The sequence below is a fragment of the Alligator sinensis genome, unplaced genomic scaffold (assembly GCF_000455745.1).
Source record: "Alligator sinensis unplaced genomic scaffold, ASM45574v1 scaffold829_1, whole genome shotgun sequence".
Lineage (NCBI taxonomy): Eukaryota > Metazoa > Chordata > Crocodylia > Alligatoridae > Alligator > Alligator sinensis.
This window is the reverse complement of record NW_005842399.1, coordinates 676,023-693,094: the sequence shown is the minus strand read 5'-3', so window position 1 is coordinate 693,094 and position 17,072 is coordinate 676,023. Positions and strand designations below refer to the sequence as shown.

Sequence of the window (17,072 nt, the reverse complement as noted above, 5' to 3'; positions counted from 1 at the left end):
ACCAACAGCACCAAGTCAATAATGCCAAAGTAAGGAAAAACGTACATGAAACAAGCATGTCTGGTACATGTCTCTTGGATTTTGATACTGGCAATCACTTTAAATAAGAATATGAACTTCTTCCATACAGCAAGTTAGAGGCATATTAGGAAGCTTCAACAGATACTTAAATGAAAACTAAGAATATCCTTAGTAAATGAGAAACCAATTAGAGGAGCCAAGGGTTTAAATGTGCTAGAGTGCCACAAGGAGCTGCATTACCTGCTGTGGCTCAGTTGACAGCTGCACAGATTGTGGGCTCAGAGTCTGAGGTAGCTTCCCTGGCATTTGTGATAGTGTTAGCCGAGGAGTGGAATTAGGTGTAGAAGTCCCTGGAGTAAGAAAAAAAGTATGAGAATGTTAATCAAATCTGATATAGCTTTTGATGAGCCTTCTGGCTGATATTAACTTATTTAAAAACTATTCAAATCTACTTACCTGTTCCTGCATACCATCAAACTACTGGGTAGCAGATTTATCCCTTCCAGTCCACATAAGATATACAAATCACTACAGTGACTAGTGACTTGAAAGTTTCAGCTGACACCCTGATGAGGCCTAATCTTTAAAGTGCTAAAAGCTTTCCCAGCCAGTTACCACAAACATTTCTGAGCGCACACACGCACAAACACATGAAAACAGGAATGGATTCCATAGTTTCTACAAATAGGGCCACGTTGCAACAGTGCCAGAGACATTTTTCTTCAAGGCTTTTTGCAAATTCTATACACAGAAGTGCAACTTTTGTAAACCCACCCCCACCTCACCAAATGGCTCTATAGATCTGGACCTGAAGAAGGATCTATTAATAAGAATTATGATCTTCTGCAATATGGCTCATCTACTTCCACAGATGAAGAGACTATGAAATGCCCTTCAGTTCTTACCATAGCTGCTCGGTGTATCACTGTAATGGCTGGCACTGAGGTCAGTTTGATGATGCTTTAAGCGTGTGGAGATTTTCCGTGACACAGAGCAATAGCCATCTTCATATGAGGCTTCTGCTGGGTCGAGGGAGATTTTGGCACATTCTATCACAACATCATGTGTTTCTAGTCTTTTCCACCTGCAGACAGTTTTCGGATCCAAAAGAGTCAGTCAGTCCTAAGTCAATATGATTAAAAACAAATGACCCTATTGATACCAGGAACTGATTTGCAGAATGCCTTGTTTGGTCAGCCAGCTTTGCACATCTTCAACTGAAACATGAACAAGGCACTCCATGTGCTTTCTGAAGCTTTAAACAGTTTAAAAAGAAACTACAATGAGGTGAGTCATAAGAGGGAGCTCCAAATTAGAGACATAACAGCTCTGATGCAGACCTGTTAGGGTCTGCCATGGAGCACTCTGGGAAGGAGAAACACCATACAGAAGCTTGAGCAGCTGTGATCTTCAATGTATCAGGAAATCAAATCAGCTAGCCTCAGGTGGTGGTGGTCCAAATCTCAACTGACCAACTGTGCAGAACCTTTATTAGTTATTATGCAAGTTAACATTTGGAATGCCAGACTAAGCTGTACTGCACTTGCAATTTTGATTATGCACGTTCTAAATTTGCTTCTTTTACTTTGGAAACCTCACTATACATTGAAGTACATTGCTTTTGGTCACCAGATGAAATTCTTGTTAACGTCTGGAATGCCAGACTAAACTGTACTGCAATCCAATTGTGGTTATGTGTTCTACATTTGCTTCTTTTACTTCCAAAACCTCATTGTACACTGAAGTACATTGAAGTACACTGCTGTTGGCCATCAGATGAAAATTTCGAGCAAAACAGTTTGCATAAGATACTAACCCCAAATGGGCCTTAACAGACAATTCTGTATCTAACGCTTTAGAAGTGCTGCCACCCCCCAACCAAATGCAGCTGGGAAGAGCCTGAAAAACTGAACATTGTGATAGTCAATGGGTTCCCATTTAGTAGTGTTTTCCCAGTGGCTCTGAAAGCAGGGCAAGAGCACTACTGTGCAGGAACAAGAGTCAATTTCTCCTCTTCAGTTGCTGGGCCTGTGGAAACAAGAGAAAAGCAGCAAGTGGTGCTGCTGCTGCAGGCAAATGAGCCTATTTCTAAAGAGAGCTAGACCACTTAAAAAACAAACCTCCTAAAAGAAGTGACCAGTAATGTTTCTAGGTATATAGTGAAGGCATTTTATGCACTAAATTCCAATGAACCAAAAGGGAAAACAGTTTAGAATTGGATGCAATTACAGACCAATTTGAGTAATTTCTAGGTCAAACTGAATTAAGAGACAGATTTCTCTTTCTATGGTAAGAGGAAAAAAAAGGAGAATGGCTAGCATGCAGCAGTGCCAATTGCTTTCTACTGTGATTAAAAAAAAAAAAAAAAAAAAAAAAAAAAAGACAACTACTTTCCTCAAGTTCTTTAATTACCTACTCACTAAACAGAAACAAAGCTGCAGCCCAAAACAACTGCATAGGATTTATTCCCACAAATTTTGCATATTCACCCCAGTTACAAGCCAGACAACAAAAGCCTTACATTTTACCTGGGGTACCTTAGAACATTGATTGCAGAACACCATTGGCATAGGCTTTTCTCATGAGAGGCATAGGTTTCTGTTGTGTGCCTCCTGAAAAGAACCAGCTCTTTATAGTTTTTTTGTAATAGAAGGGAATATATATACCTTCGTGGGTCCAGTTCATGGTCCTTGGATCCAGTCACTAATTCTGGATGAATTCGCACATGTTCCATCATTGGCTGGAGAAGCGGGGGCAAGACAGAAACACATTTGGTACAAAGCTTTTCAGGTACATTATGCTGATGTTCTACTTTCTGGAGTTTACCAAGCAGTTCCAATAGTCACAAGACCTACTCGTTTAGAGAACAGAGTATGACAACTCAGCCAAGCTGTTGAAACTTGCTGTATTTTTCAAGCCTGTCTTGCAGCTATTAAGATTCCAATCTCTCAGTAACCTGTCCCAGCTCTGTTTCACTGCACAGCACTCTTAATCCAAATATAATGAGCGTAGCAGATAACTGCATTCTTGCAATTATAACATGTTCACCTTAGATGATGACAACTTAAGCAATGTTTTACCTTGACCACCTCTTCAAAGGTCTCCAGGTTTTCCTTCATACTGTAGTAAGAACGCAGAAAGGAGACAAAATTGCACGGGTACATTCCATAAAGGCGGTGAAAGAGAGCATAAACACTGGCATGGAGGTGTACAAGATAGATCTCTGGAACATGACCTGCGGGAAACAGTTGGGAGCTTTTTTATGACTAGAGAAGTAAAACGACTCCTGCAGACAAGATCAGAAAAGTCGTCAATTGGACCAAGTTTGAAAAGAAACAACCTTGAGAATGCCTATCTTAATTTAAAAACACATGGTTCTGATGTACCACAGCCTAGGAAAGCTGCAAGACTGTATGAACGGAGAGGCAAACCTGCTCATAACCGAAGAGACTAGCATGAAACAGTATATTGATTCCGATCCTTTAAGCAAAGCACGGGTCATTCAGATTGGACAATTTTGGGCAGACAGTTTTCAGTAACTAGTCTACAGGGTGACACTGGACACCCCTTTCAGCTCAAAGTCAAATAAAAATCCAATACCCACAGAAATGAGTTACAAGTTAGAATTATGTAATTAACAGATCATTCTGGCCTGTATGAGCAGCTAAAATATTAGTCAATGCCCAAATGAGCTTCTAAACTACACCCTACATTTTCAGTTGTGTCATTTGTCCAGAAGGCCATACAACCAGAAGATATGCACACATGCAAAGCTTTCAGTCCTTCATCTCAAATGTCTTAGAATAATCCTAGGATAAGTGGCAAGAATATAGACTTTTTCCATCTAGTATTGATTTGTCCAACACCACTATTCCACTAGTTATCGGATGAGAGGCATTAGCTGAATTCTTATATCCCTCCTCAGCAATCACTCCAAAGAAACTCTCCAACTTTTCCAGCACCTGGTTCAACTGCTAGTAGTTTTTCCTCTCATCCTTTTCTTTACCAGCAGCAGCTGCAGCCTACTCAGAGCTATTGTGATTCAATTCCTGCCCAGTAGCATCTGCAATAGAGGCAGCAGCAGCACTTTTCATCTGAAACCATGTGAAACCAGGTATTTCTGAGTGCTGTATCACGGAACACCCATTATGTCAAAAGAAAGGGATAACTACAGAGTTTAGGAGCTCATTTTCCGCATTTAAAAACCTAACCTCATCCCACTCCTAGACCCACAAACTGAAGGGCTCAACACTAGTCTGAACAATCCTACCGAAACATACTTGCAAGCAACAGTCAGATGTCTCACCTGGATTCTGCAAGCACCAGGCTGAGAGACGGCCAAAGATAACGAAGAAGTCGTGCAAGTACTGTTTGCCAGACTGTGGAATCATTGGCAGCATTGTTATTAACACTAGAACGCCTGTGGTGAGTACTACTACATCTGTGTCAGTCTGCAAGGAGGAAAAGCTGTATTAGTCAATTCAAATGGTAAAGCTTCACTCTGTCCAGATGCAGAACCAGGATTCAGCAAACACTGCATGCCAATGACCTGTGAAAGCTCCTTACATGGAGATTACCTAATTTAAACTCACCTTACCTTGGCTCACTGAGGTAATTATCTCTTTAGCCCCAAGGATCTTCAAAAGAAGATCAGAGATTCCAGCTACTAACACACCTTTCTGCCGCTGAACTTTTACCTAAAGGCCAGGCTTACTTCAAAGGCAGTCTTATCATTGCTCCTTTACCAACACAGTTACAACCAGCAACCCTGACTGCAATATGAAGCACCCTACCTTAGGTTCCTCCCAGAACTAAGCAAACCCTTCCTTCATAGTCTGAGATTTGAAATTTGAAACCTGACCTGGGTGTCCCATATAGCTGGCATATGACATACATTAGGCTCAGAAGCCTCATATTAATCTCTCTTTTCATTTCATCATTAATGCCTCCAAGCCTTTTTTGTGCAGCAATATGTTAGCCAAGATACCCGTCACAACATGACCACATGTGTGATAAAATGAACCCATCTGGGCAACTGCATAGTCCACCGTATCCTAATTTAGAGCTTTGATGCAAGTTGACGCTAGCAGCAGTCATTCAACTTGCCAGACTGCTCGAATGCACAGACAGCTTTGGAATGCTGAAACATATACCCAGAAGATTAAGCACTGCTGAAACGACACACTGATGTTAGGTGAGTGAAGGCACAGTTGTATGGTATAATCCATAACCAAAGATGTCCCCAAATATAAATGTTGCTTGCTTGGAGGTCTCCATTTTGTAATTTAAAAAAAAAAAAATAAGTTGCAAACAACTGTAGAAGCCTCTTGTCTTGCACTACAAAAAGTGGATTGACAGGTAGAACACTTTAGTTAGATTAAGCAGCAAGAGCAAGCTAAATTTTAGCTGATATAATAAGGTACAAACAAAAACCAGTTGCCACGCAGGAAATTTGTGTGCTAGTGCAAGCACATTATTTTTCTCTGACATCCAATTATGATGCAACAAACTTTGAGAAAACTTTTTAAGCATTATCTTTATACCACTAATGATGTACATTTCTGTCCCTTGCATTCAAGGATCTCAATGTGTTTTCCTAATTTCAATCAATTCGCTTAGGACCCTTGTCACACATTACAGGATTACTACCCGTTTAACAGTTAGGAAAACCAAGGCAAATGGAGGTAAAGCACCTTCCTCAGGATCCCTCTACAAGCGAGTTGCAGGACAGAGCACCCCCACCCCAGGACTGGAATTAGCAAGGTACGACAAAACAAAACAGTTCCTTCATAAGATAACTCAAATATCTTATGGCATGTCTAGAGGTTTGGATTGAAAACAAGCTACTTCACACAGACGCGCACACAGCCAAGAATTTCTGCATTCAATCAGTGCAGAGTAGACAGTGATCAGCCCCTTATAAAAACATGCAATACACTGATACCATTGATTCATTTCTCACCTTGAGACACTTGAGTAACGAAAGTAGGAGAGGCGCTTGAGAAAGCTTGTGTTTCCAAGATGGCTGTCGTCTTATCACATGACCCAATAGTGAGAGAGTGGGTAAACGGGTAGCAGCTTTGCCCATATATTCATTAATTTTATCCAGTAGGTGCTGAAACAGAATATAAGGGAGAGGAGTGGAAAAAGACATTAACACATTACAAAATAATTATAGTGATCTCCTTAAACAAGTTGGCACCATTGGAATTGGTGTAGTAGTCTGTATCTTTAGCTACAGGAATTAACAAACATGATATTTATAAATGTGAACTTAGGGATCCAGAGAACCTGCAACCCAAGGGAACAATTAAATACTGCCACTGAGTAACTTAAGTTATTCACCCCAAGATCTGCCACTTGGGCTTAGCAGATCATTCTGCATCAGGATTCAGTCATTGCAGAACAAATATTTCCAACCCCATTAGTTTTGCCATGAGTTCATTTAGACATGCTCACTTGTTTGCTGGATCCCTTTCTGCTTTTCAAGTTGTGCTCCTGATACCCTTCTCTTTAGCTAAGGAACCTAACATTAAATAATCTGCTGCTGCCACTGATAATCAATAATACTATAAATAAAGCCTATTACATTCCACATGAAACAGGTCTTTCAGGAGCTTTGACTGAAGTCTACTGCAGCCATCAAGCCACTTTAGATAATCCAGGAAACAGGCATGAAGCCTTTCCTTTAAAGGGGTTGTTTGATTGGGTTTATTTAAAACAGCCTACTATTACTATACAGATATAGAGATCCCTAGATCAACTGATCTAACCATTAAAAAAAATAAGAATTGGCACTATTCAGAAGCTTCTACAATGCTAGTATCTGCTGTATTTTGAAATTCTGCTACAGCCAACATTGTTTTACCTTGTCATGAGGCTCTTGCAAGCTGGACAGGATGTGCAATGCCTGCTGAGAATTGGATTCCAAGAAATAATCTACTAGGTTGTTCACAAGCATAGGTCCACGGTCTAGTAGTTGGTTGGGCACAAGAAAGCAGGGTAGTAAAAACAGTTAAGTTTAATGCATACATATTCTGTAGTAAGAACATTGTACAAGACTATAACTATAGTAATGACTACAAACTTGAACAAGTACTGTAGACATTACCCAGATTTTTAACAGAGAATTCCCACTTACTTTCTCCAGTCCCTAAGCATCCCACTGATTTTATTCACAACTTGATGGGACAGCACAGAAATGAACTGAACATAAGATTAGAAAATTCACCTTTCAGATAGTTTCAAACCAACAGGTAAAGGTGTGGCACTATCTATTCTTGCATTTAGGCAGCAAAATGAAGAATAATTTTATTCATTCCAAAAACATAGCATGACTCATTTCCTGTTTCACCAAAAGCATCTCTTCATCTAGTTTCAACTGGTCATGGCTCATAAACCTTTTAACCTGGGACTGCACACACACGGAAAATCCCAGTGACCTTATAAACAAGATCAAGGAGACTGTTTTAGAGAACTAAACTGCAGAATATCAGACATGCCAAGAAACTCAATTTTTAGCCAAGAGAACAAGGGAGCTTTCAGCATCCAAAGAGCTCACTGGCGTGAAGTCACAGATGCAGAGAAGACGTCACATTTTTTGCTTGAGGTGGGAAGGTGTACAGAAGCAATTTAAAAATAAGGATCACATACCAGAGTTGAGGTTGTCTTTGAAGGCAGCTGTTATATCTTCCATGTCAAGAACCGAAGAATCCAGCATTGAGAGGAGCTCACCAACATTTGCTTGCTGGGCCATTCTGTCTACTAAATGCTTAAGCACGGACTAACATGAACATGCACATTAAAACTTCAGCAGGTTCCTCATTAGTGCCTCTACCACACTAGAGGGACAGAACAGAGCACAGATATTAAAACAAATAAACTACTTAATTTTCCCCATATTTAAATCTCTCATCACTTCTCTATTGCTTGCTACAGGATTACCTCTCTGATAACATTAGATGGAAATTGTCACTAAGGATATTTTACCTGCAAGGAAGTCATATGCACCGGATAAACTATTTCCAATGCTCCATACTTACTTCAAACACCAGTATGTCACACGTGGCTTTGTACATTAAACACATTTTCCAGAAAACGTTGGTCAAAGCACCCAGATAAAAGCCTTTCATTTACCATTTTGGGTCTTTAGTTTTAGACCAGGACAGCCACTTACAATTGAGAGACGGTAGCTATGAATAAGATTCTAATAGCTCTCTGAAAGCCACCAATCCTACCTGTTCCCACAGTTGGGAGCTAATGTGGATGACCCTCTAAAAAGTTCACACTCACTAGACTGCAGCCTCCACCTGCCACCAGATTCACTTTCTTGTTCCCATGACTCTTCCCTAAAGCACAATCCAACCCAGCTTAACTGGGTTAAGCCACACACATGCTTAACTTTGTTAGTTCAGCTACTCATCAGCCTTTCAGTGAACAAAGCTTAACAAAAAAGCAACAGCATGTTGAGTGACTGGACTGAGGAGCGGTGGGTCAGGAACAGGAAAATGAGAGAACACAGCAAAGCTAAAATAAAATCAAAACCACAGAATGAACAGAGGAAGATCTCAGCATGCCAGATCATGAACCATGGGGCATTTCTCAACCCACAGAAAGGGGACAGCAGAATTGGAGCTGAATAAGAAGAATTTATACAAGGATTGCCTGTAACCTCATCTCATTAGGTTTCTTGCTCCTAGGCTATAAATTGCTCTCGGTTCTGGTAACGTAGAGGGAAACTCAACAAAACATTGCTGACTTGGTCACCTGATGACAAGATATTTTAGTAACATTATCTGAGATAGATATCTTATTTTGAATACAGATGTCTAAGAACATCATCAGTACATGTACTGCCATGTTTACATTACTAGGCACAGGTGCAACACCGAGATACGATTCCATCCGCTTTTATACTGCGGTAAAATGTTACTGGGTTAGTCTTTCAAAATCCTATTTATAACACGTGGACCTACAGCCACTGCTAAAAGCATCCATTTTGGCTTCCAGCTACAAATTTACTACAATATAATTCCCGTCTTTGTTTTCTTGCGAACCCTCTCTCATACAGTAGTTAAGTGCAGTATAAAAACATGTACAAATGTGAGAAATGCAATTGGGTCAATTTACCAACTTGAGAAGGATATACAATAATGTGTTCAGAATAGCAACAGTGACATTTCATTGATTGGTTGCTTGGCCTTCATGAAACAAGACACAGCTAAAAATCTGAACACAACAAGCCAGAAATCTTTTATTCTGACTACAAGCTGCATTCTACAAATAATGAAATCTTTGCATATTTAACACCAAGAAAGCATCCTGACTGAATCCAAGTCAAATGGACACTGGCCATCACCTGTGACCCATGCGCAGATCTCTCCAACTACAAGTGAGGAATGGTATTAGTAAATCTCCTTTTAGGAAAGAAGTTATTCTACAAATCAAGTTATAGCTAAACTGACCATTGCACCCAGATTGGAAAAGCCATTACAGACTTAGCAATATGGCAAGCCTGAAGCCATATTTGTAAAAATATGAGTCCCAGTAGCTAAAAGTCAGTACCCTAGGCTAAATAAGAAAACCTATCATTTACCACAAGTGAGAAGTCATATTACTAGGACAGAGAAAATGAAGAACAGTTTAAAAAGGGATAAGAGACAGTCAGCAGAAGATTACATAAAGCAGCAGCTTCTGTAATAGCTCAGAGAGGAAATTTCTTATCAATTCTACTACAGGCTTGTACAAAAGTCTATTCTCTTTGGGGATCCACACAGGACACAAGGACATCCAACAGTTTGGAGGTCTGCCCCTAAAACCAGTGAAGAATCAGGCTTTATTTGCCTCTAGTTTCTAGTTGTGACATGCACCTGTTACAAGCTGCACTTTTGAACCCTCTACATATAGATGGGATAAGCAAGCTTTTCAAATTGCAAGGAACCCTTTTCAATAGCATAGCACCCACTGTTGCCAAGTGTGGCAGATGCAATGTAACAGAAGTTTGGCAAGAAGCTCCCAATAAAAGCCTTCTGCAACCATTTTTATCAGCATGCCCAGAGCTTTTTATGGGAAGTTCACACTTATCAATATCTTTCAAACTAGAGATCTGTTTCTAAGAAGCTACTGAACAAGGACGTCCTTTAATCAGCTTCAATATTCATAACTTAACTTGTTCAAAGCAAGCAGCCACAGATACATTCTCCCCAAAAGGTTATGGTTAACAATGAAAATTCACAAATCAGAAGTTCAAAGGCATGGTTCCCACAGTACCGGGAATTCCACTGTCCTGTGCTTCACGTTACTGTTAGGTTGGTGTTTTAATGTATGCAGTGTGGCCAAGCAGCAGCTGTTAGGAAATTCAGTTATGGTTTCCACAGCTGCTGTTACTTCGCTGTGCCACATGTATTAAGTCAAATTTAGCAGCGCACAGTAATACGAATACAGGCAGGCCAGTAGGTTCTGGTTACTGTGGGAACCATTGCTTTCAATTTTCCTGACTTTTGCATTTCTCTCTCATAATACTGAACTAAAAACTGTATTTTTTGAGAACTGTTTGCTTTTTCACATACACAAAAGAACTCATTAACTTAGATTAAAACAACATGAAATGTATGTGGACTGACAAAAAGGGGGCAAAGCCATATTCCATAAGGGATATGTTTAGTCTTAAACTTGGTATTTGGGAACAAGATAGAATTAAAAGTAAAATGCATGGGTCTGCAGCAAAGACACCAAATAGACTGTACTGTTGTGATATGTTTTAGCTCTAACTACTCCCAGCTTTGGGAAGTGGCAAAACAGAAGAGATAAAGGAAAAATATTAACACTAATTTCAAGAAGTGAGGACAATCCAGCACAAGGGGTAGAGTTCAGTAGCAGTACAACTGTAATACTGGTATTTACTGTAGTGTCTAGAAGCTGCAACCAGGTTGGGGCCAAATTAAGGCAGGTGCTATATATACAGAATGAGAATTAATTAGGGATCAATAGGTGAAACTGAATTCTAGAACAATGATAACAAATGTTCATGCTTAGAGATTAACAGTCCACAGTTCAGACAGACACTTTAGAGTTAAAAGGACTGACACAATCCCAAAGCACCTACACAGGTCAGATTTTGTTTTGCAATATGCCAGATTGCTACTGAATTTCTGACAGTGTCCTATTCTTCCTAGTTTGACATCACACAATAGCAACTCCTTTGACTGCTTAGGGAAGCAAAATTACCAGGCCTCAAAGCATACTGAAGGAAAAATGGGTGGATATTCAGCATCAACAGAAATTCTTAGGAATAATGATAGCAAGAAGAGATTAAGTTAATCTTAACTTCTTAAAAATGAAATGCACAGTCTTGACTTTACATCTGTTTTCACTTGAAGCAATAAGAGTTTAGTGTCTTCCTCCCAAATCTGCAGGGAGCTGCAACATCTACTGCTCGGGAGCAACAGATGAAAGTAGAACAGTTCACTACTAATGCTGGGAGCAGCAACAAGTAAGGAATCAAATCAACTTTATACTTCTGATACCACAGGGGAAATTGGAACAGGAAACTAACACAACAGTTATTCAAGGGAGAAAAAACCCTCGAAAACAAAAAGGTTAAAAAAAAAAGGTAAGATTGTGGAAAACCCTCTCTCCAAAACAGTCAACAGCTTCTAGAGAAGCAAAAATAGCCAGAAGACTACCCCTCTTTTCCAGCAGCTACAAAAGTGCTCCAGATAAAACACTTACTAGCTACAACCTGAATGTTTCTTTCCTAATAAATTCCCAGACACAGAACTACTCCCCAAAACTGGCACGTGGCAAGAGAGGCTTGGCTTCTTGGCTGAAATCTCTATACCTCTATCAACTCATTGGTAAGGACTCCATTTTTTTAAATCTACTTCTGACATGTAAAAAATGTTCAAATTCCTGCCCCCAAAAAGAAGACATTTCTGAAAAATCAGAAGTAGAGATGCAATGTCCAAAGGACATTTTATACAGATGTTGTATAATAGGCTGTACCTGTTCTGTGGACAAGTAGGGCTTCTGTTTTCAGGGTTGTCAACCTGGCACCTTTCATGATCACTGAATTGGAGAAGTGAGAGAGAAATAAACATGAAGTTAACATATGGCACCATTAACATAATTATAATGCAGATTAAGACAACTGCAGTTATGGCTCCTCTGTAGCTTTACAGTTCCCGAATTACACCATCAGTTCCCTGCTTGAGTAACATCTAAAAACATTGCACGGTTACCTTTTTCTGAATTCTTGATGAATTAATTATCCAAGACAGTGACCTACTGCTAGAGATCAACGTTCTGTATCTTGTTGAATAGCATGACCCTATAAAACCTGCTACACAGAGAATTTTCCTCAAGTTCTTTCAAAGGGAAATTGGATTTTTGTAGAAGTGAAAAAGTACTACAGTAATCTGCATACAACTACAAAATATTGCTACCCCACCCATACCCACCTTGGATATGATCAGGTAAATATTTCTAACGCTAAAGTTAACTTTTGGGTGCATTTGAGTAGTGTGGCAGATAAGTTGTCACATTCAAACTCTTACAAGAGAGAGACTTTAGGAAACTCATTCTCCACTTTGGTTTAATTTTGTATAGAGAAGGAAGGAATAGTTAGCTCTTAATAACACCTGCATAGTGGTGGTGGTGTTGTTCAAGTGTTACCAATTCATCTGTCTTGAACTGGCAACCTCAGGCACTTAAAAAAAAACCCAACCCAACAAAAACACCTCAGAATTTCAATCCAGTTAGGACAAACACAGATCAGGTGCATTATAACAAAAATTAAAACTGGAATCTGAGATCAACGCCCATGCTGAACATATTGTTGAAGCACGTATTAGTCCAGAAGTTTTCAAACTTTCAGCTGAGCCCTGCTTTGAGTTACAATTTTGTTCATGCCCACCCCTGCTGTCATCCCCCCCACTCAGGAGAAGCAGTGCAGCCAGGCACAGGACAGCCCTCATCCTAGCAGCCACCGCAATAGGACTCAGCTCAGCAGAGCCAGCCGCTCCGCCACCTGGCTTGGCCCCACTGCAGCTCTAGGCTGCATGCCCACCACGCTGAGCTCCCAGAGGTACAGCAACCAGTTGGTGGAGCCTGCCCAGGCTCCCCAGCCCCGCATCCTCCTGCATGGCTGCAGCGGTGCCAGCTCCTTGCAAATGTCTTGCCCGTGGCCCCCTCCTCCACGTTCCTTCACGCCCCCCAGGGGGGTGCACCCCACAGTTTGAAAACCGCTGTATTAGTCCATGTATTTAAGATGTATTTGCTATGATTTTGACAAGAAGCTTCTTTTAAAAATAAAACAAAAGAAAAGTGAGACTCCGCCACCCCCAATTTCCCTTTGGTGTTGGTTGTTACCTCTGGATTCTCATGGGAAATACCGCTACAATATTACTCCGAATCAGAAATTCGGTACATTCAGTATCAGCAGCAATACACTAGGAGACTTGTCCTTATGCTCCAGCAATGAGGAAGCATCTGTTCTATGTCAGGATACTGCTCTGCTCTAGAGGGGTATCAGCAGATGTTGCACTTGGACAGTTAACACAAAGATAGTAGGAAAAAAACATGACTATCCCAGAGTGAAGCAGCTGATAGTCAAACCTGTCACCCAATGAATTTTGTCATGTGCACTATGTCACGAGTAGCTGTAGTACCTCCCAAGGTCACTGTTATGGAAGCAGCTGACAGTATCAACCTGCCAGCTTCTCCATCTTGGTACAGGTTGCAAGTTCAAAGGAGATAATGTGGTACTGTACTTACCAGAAATATTTCTTTGGCAACAAACCTAAAGATATTCCACTGACCAGCATGGCTGAAATATAAAAAAAAAACTGTCTCCCCCTAGCAGGAAAATTTCAGTTTTTATTTACTGCACCTGGACAGTCCAAAGGAGATTTCAGAGTGCACTTACGAACAGCTTCACAAGCCAAGTCCTTCAGTTGTTCAAGTGTTTACATCTAAAAACCAATTCCCTTCAAGCATCCATGAAAGTCATCCGACACACACAGAAAATGCCAACCAGTGCAAAGACCTCTTACAGGCAATAATCAAGAGACTATTAAAACCTGTGCCATATTTTCACTTATGTGAGAAAAAAGTTGCTCTCAAGTGTTTTGCAAAGGTGCTGAGAAGTTCATTTTACTTTGGATTACCAGATGACCCACAGTGGGCTAGGCCTTCTCCAAATGAAAAAAAACCCACAGCTGCTTCACAGTTTAGGATGACTGACAATACACGAAAGGTGGAGATGGATTTAATACACAATCCCAGTCCATTAACTGACATGGTGCATTGGTGAAGTGGCTCTTCACTACTACCCTCTCAAACCACAAGTATGTTATAAAGTTAACTGATTTGTTAGTCTTGGAGACTCCTCTCTCACATATCTGCCTGCACCACTATATTCTCAAATTTAGCAAACCTCCGCTAGAGATGCTGACAACTCAAAAAAAAAGCATAATACACATCAGGATTGAGGTATATTGGCAGAACTATATGGAAGAAAGCTGGTTGCCTAAAAGCAACCTGATCCATAAGTAAAACGTCCTTTCCTTCACTTCTATGGACACTATTGTCATGGTTATAGGGTAAAAGGACTGCATACCTAGACACTTCCAGTTTTTTGCTGGCATACACACTCTGGAAGTTGACAAATCCAGAAGAGTAAAGCACTTGCTATTCCTGTTTGATTGCCCAGGGAAAATTATCCAAGTCTGCTCGCCAGGGGATGCACAACCACATCACTAAACCAACTCTAAGTGATACCCGTTTTGAGAATCACAGAAGCACAAACATTACTGAATCCTTTTACCCTCCTAAGGCCTTACAGACACCGCCCATTTCTTCAGATCTCACTTTGCTACACTACTGTAGGCAATTCAATCCGCAGTAGCAAAGGGGGTGAAGGGAGGGGAAGAAAGGCTGCCAGAATGTGCACACTTTTTGTTGTGACATTTTGTTTAAAAACATTTGCAATGCTCAGAGCAGGTGTGAACAAGAATAGTGAAGAACAAGAATAAAAGACAACAGCATTAGGTCTTCTCTAGTTCTCCTGCCATAAATAAAGCTACAGCAGTGGGCAAAAGAAGAAAAATACCTGTCACCAAGCCTACGGCGTCGTAAAGCGAAAGCTTCCATGGCACACCCATCACCCGTACACAGAGCACCTCTTTAAGCGCTCCGTAGGCGAGAGGCCTTCCAACCTCAGGCCTCATGGAAGCTGTCAGGCAGAGAGCCTAGCATTAATAAAGGAGATGGTGTTCTATCAGATATATGGGTGCTGACAACTTTCCTGAGCTTCCCTAAATTAACTAAAACAAGCAGCTTAAGCGACCTTGTGCCACTAAGCCCAGGCTATTCCAAAAGAACCTATCCGTGAGTGGCCAGTGCTCCAAGCGCTGCAGCTATTTGGAAAAAAAAGAGAACAGCTATCTCCACTCCAGCAGCTAGCAACTTAAGACAGTTCTAAAAATATTCTACACACTTCTAAAATTGCAACAGTACTGCATCTTATTCCATCCAATGAGCTGCTGCCAAAAACCATAGTATATACGAATTTACCATTTTAAGGCAAATACATGCTTTTCTGAAACAGACTGCCAATGGAACCATCAGTCAACATCAGCCCCAAGAACATCGGGACAGTGGCACTCTAATCAAGTTGGGCTCAAGATGCCCAAGACAAGAATAACAACTTGGCAATATCCAGCTTTGCTTTGAAAGAGAGAGAGAAAATGCGGCAAGCTCTTCATGAATTAAGAGAGAGCTACCTGATGCACATCATGCCAGGTCAGCACCCTCTTCTCTGAATTTCCAGATCTGATACAAGTTCCCAAATCTAAACTAAGTTACCATCTATGGAGTTAAAATTCAAGATAACCAACACATGCATTTTTACATAGCTTTCTGTAGGAAGATAGCTAAAACAGGAGGACTATAAGAATCTAATTCAATGATGTTTAGGCTTTTCTTTCAATTGTGGGTTTGTTATGAGCTTGTTATGCTCATTACTGACCTACAAATCCCTGATTTTGGGGGGGGGGGGGGGGGTAAGGGAGAAGCAGGAGAAAGAAAAGGAGCATCAGAAAAGGAAAAAAAAACCTAAGCATTATAAGCCTGGCACTTTTCAGCCCTTTGGCAGAAGCCATGGATTTTCTGCTAATAAGCCTTTTACTCAACAAAAAGATTTTTTTTTTTTTTACTTTTATTTCAGTCTTCCTCATATGGTTCAAAACAGATTGGGAAAAGAAGGAGCAGAGTACTCCATTTTCCTATGTAAGCATATTAAATAAACATTAGATTAGAACAAGTATGTTTTAAAACATCCCTCAGCTAAACTAAAAAAAGACAAATGGACAGCTCTGTACTCCACAGTGATATGAGCATCAAGACTCTCCTAAATTTTTTAAATCAAACTTCAGTCGCCAACAGGACTCTTGGAATATGTTAAAAAAAGTAAGTTGCAAATCACCTGCTCTTGAATCCAATGGAAAAAAAAAGTCTCGTTAGACCTGTTACCTTATCCAAGTATTTTATAAGGAAAATACTGTAATCCTTACAGGCAAGTCAAAGGGCAAAGCAGCATAGCCATGTGAAAGACTAAAGTTTATTGAAAGTAAGAATTTGCTATTCTAAAAGCAAGTGTTTTTGTCCCCTGTGACCCTTCTGTCCAAAGGAGACAAAATAACCCTTATGTATGGCTACTATATTCTCAACTCCATCTGAAAACTCCATAAAAACTCCTTTTTGAACTGTATGCCACTGCCACCCACAAAAAAATCTTTTACCCATGTGAAAGACTAAAGTTTATTGAAAGTAAGAATTTGCTATTCTAAAAGCAAGTGTTTTTGTCCCCTGTGACCCTTCTGTCCAAAGGAGACAAAATAACCCTTATGTATGGCTACTATATTCTCAACTCCATCTGAAAACTCCATAAAAACTCCTTTTTGAACTGTATGCCACTGCCACCCACAAAAAAATCTTTTACCCCCCCCCCCCGCCCCCACACTATCACAGATATTCTGTTTCCTCAACTGACC

At 40.4% G+C, this 17,072-nt stretch overlaps 1 protein-coding gene across 1 annotated transcript in view; it reads right to left on the bottom strand.

Annotated features, from left to right (window-relative positions):
* The window catches only part of TSC1 (TSC complex subunit 1), a 36,041-nt gene that overhangs the window by 17,307 nt on the left and 1,662 nt on the right, over nt 1-17,072 (bottom strand). Inside the window, 9 exon segments of the mRNA XM_006029797.3 lie at nt 262-371; nt 927-1,105; nt 2,688-2,761; nt 3,102-3,256; nt 4,328-4,472; nt 5,984-6,136; nt 6,890-6,993; nt 7,675-7,862; nt 12,025-12,087. Of these exon segments, the coding sequence (XP_006029859.1) occupies nt 262-371; nt 927-1,105; nt 2,688-2,761; nt 3,102-3,256; nt 4,328-4,472; nt 5,984-6,136; nt 6,890-6,993; nt 7,675-7,777 (1,023 nt within the window). The 5' untranslated portion in view covers nt 7,778-7,862; nt 12,025-12,087.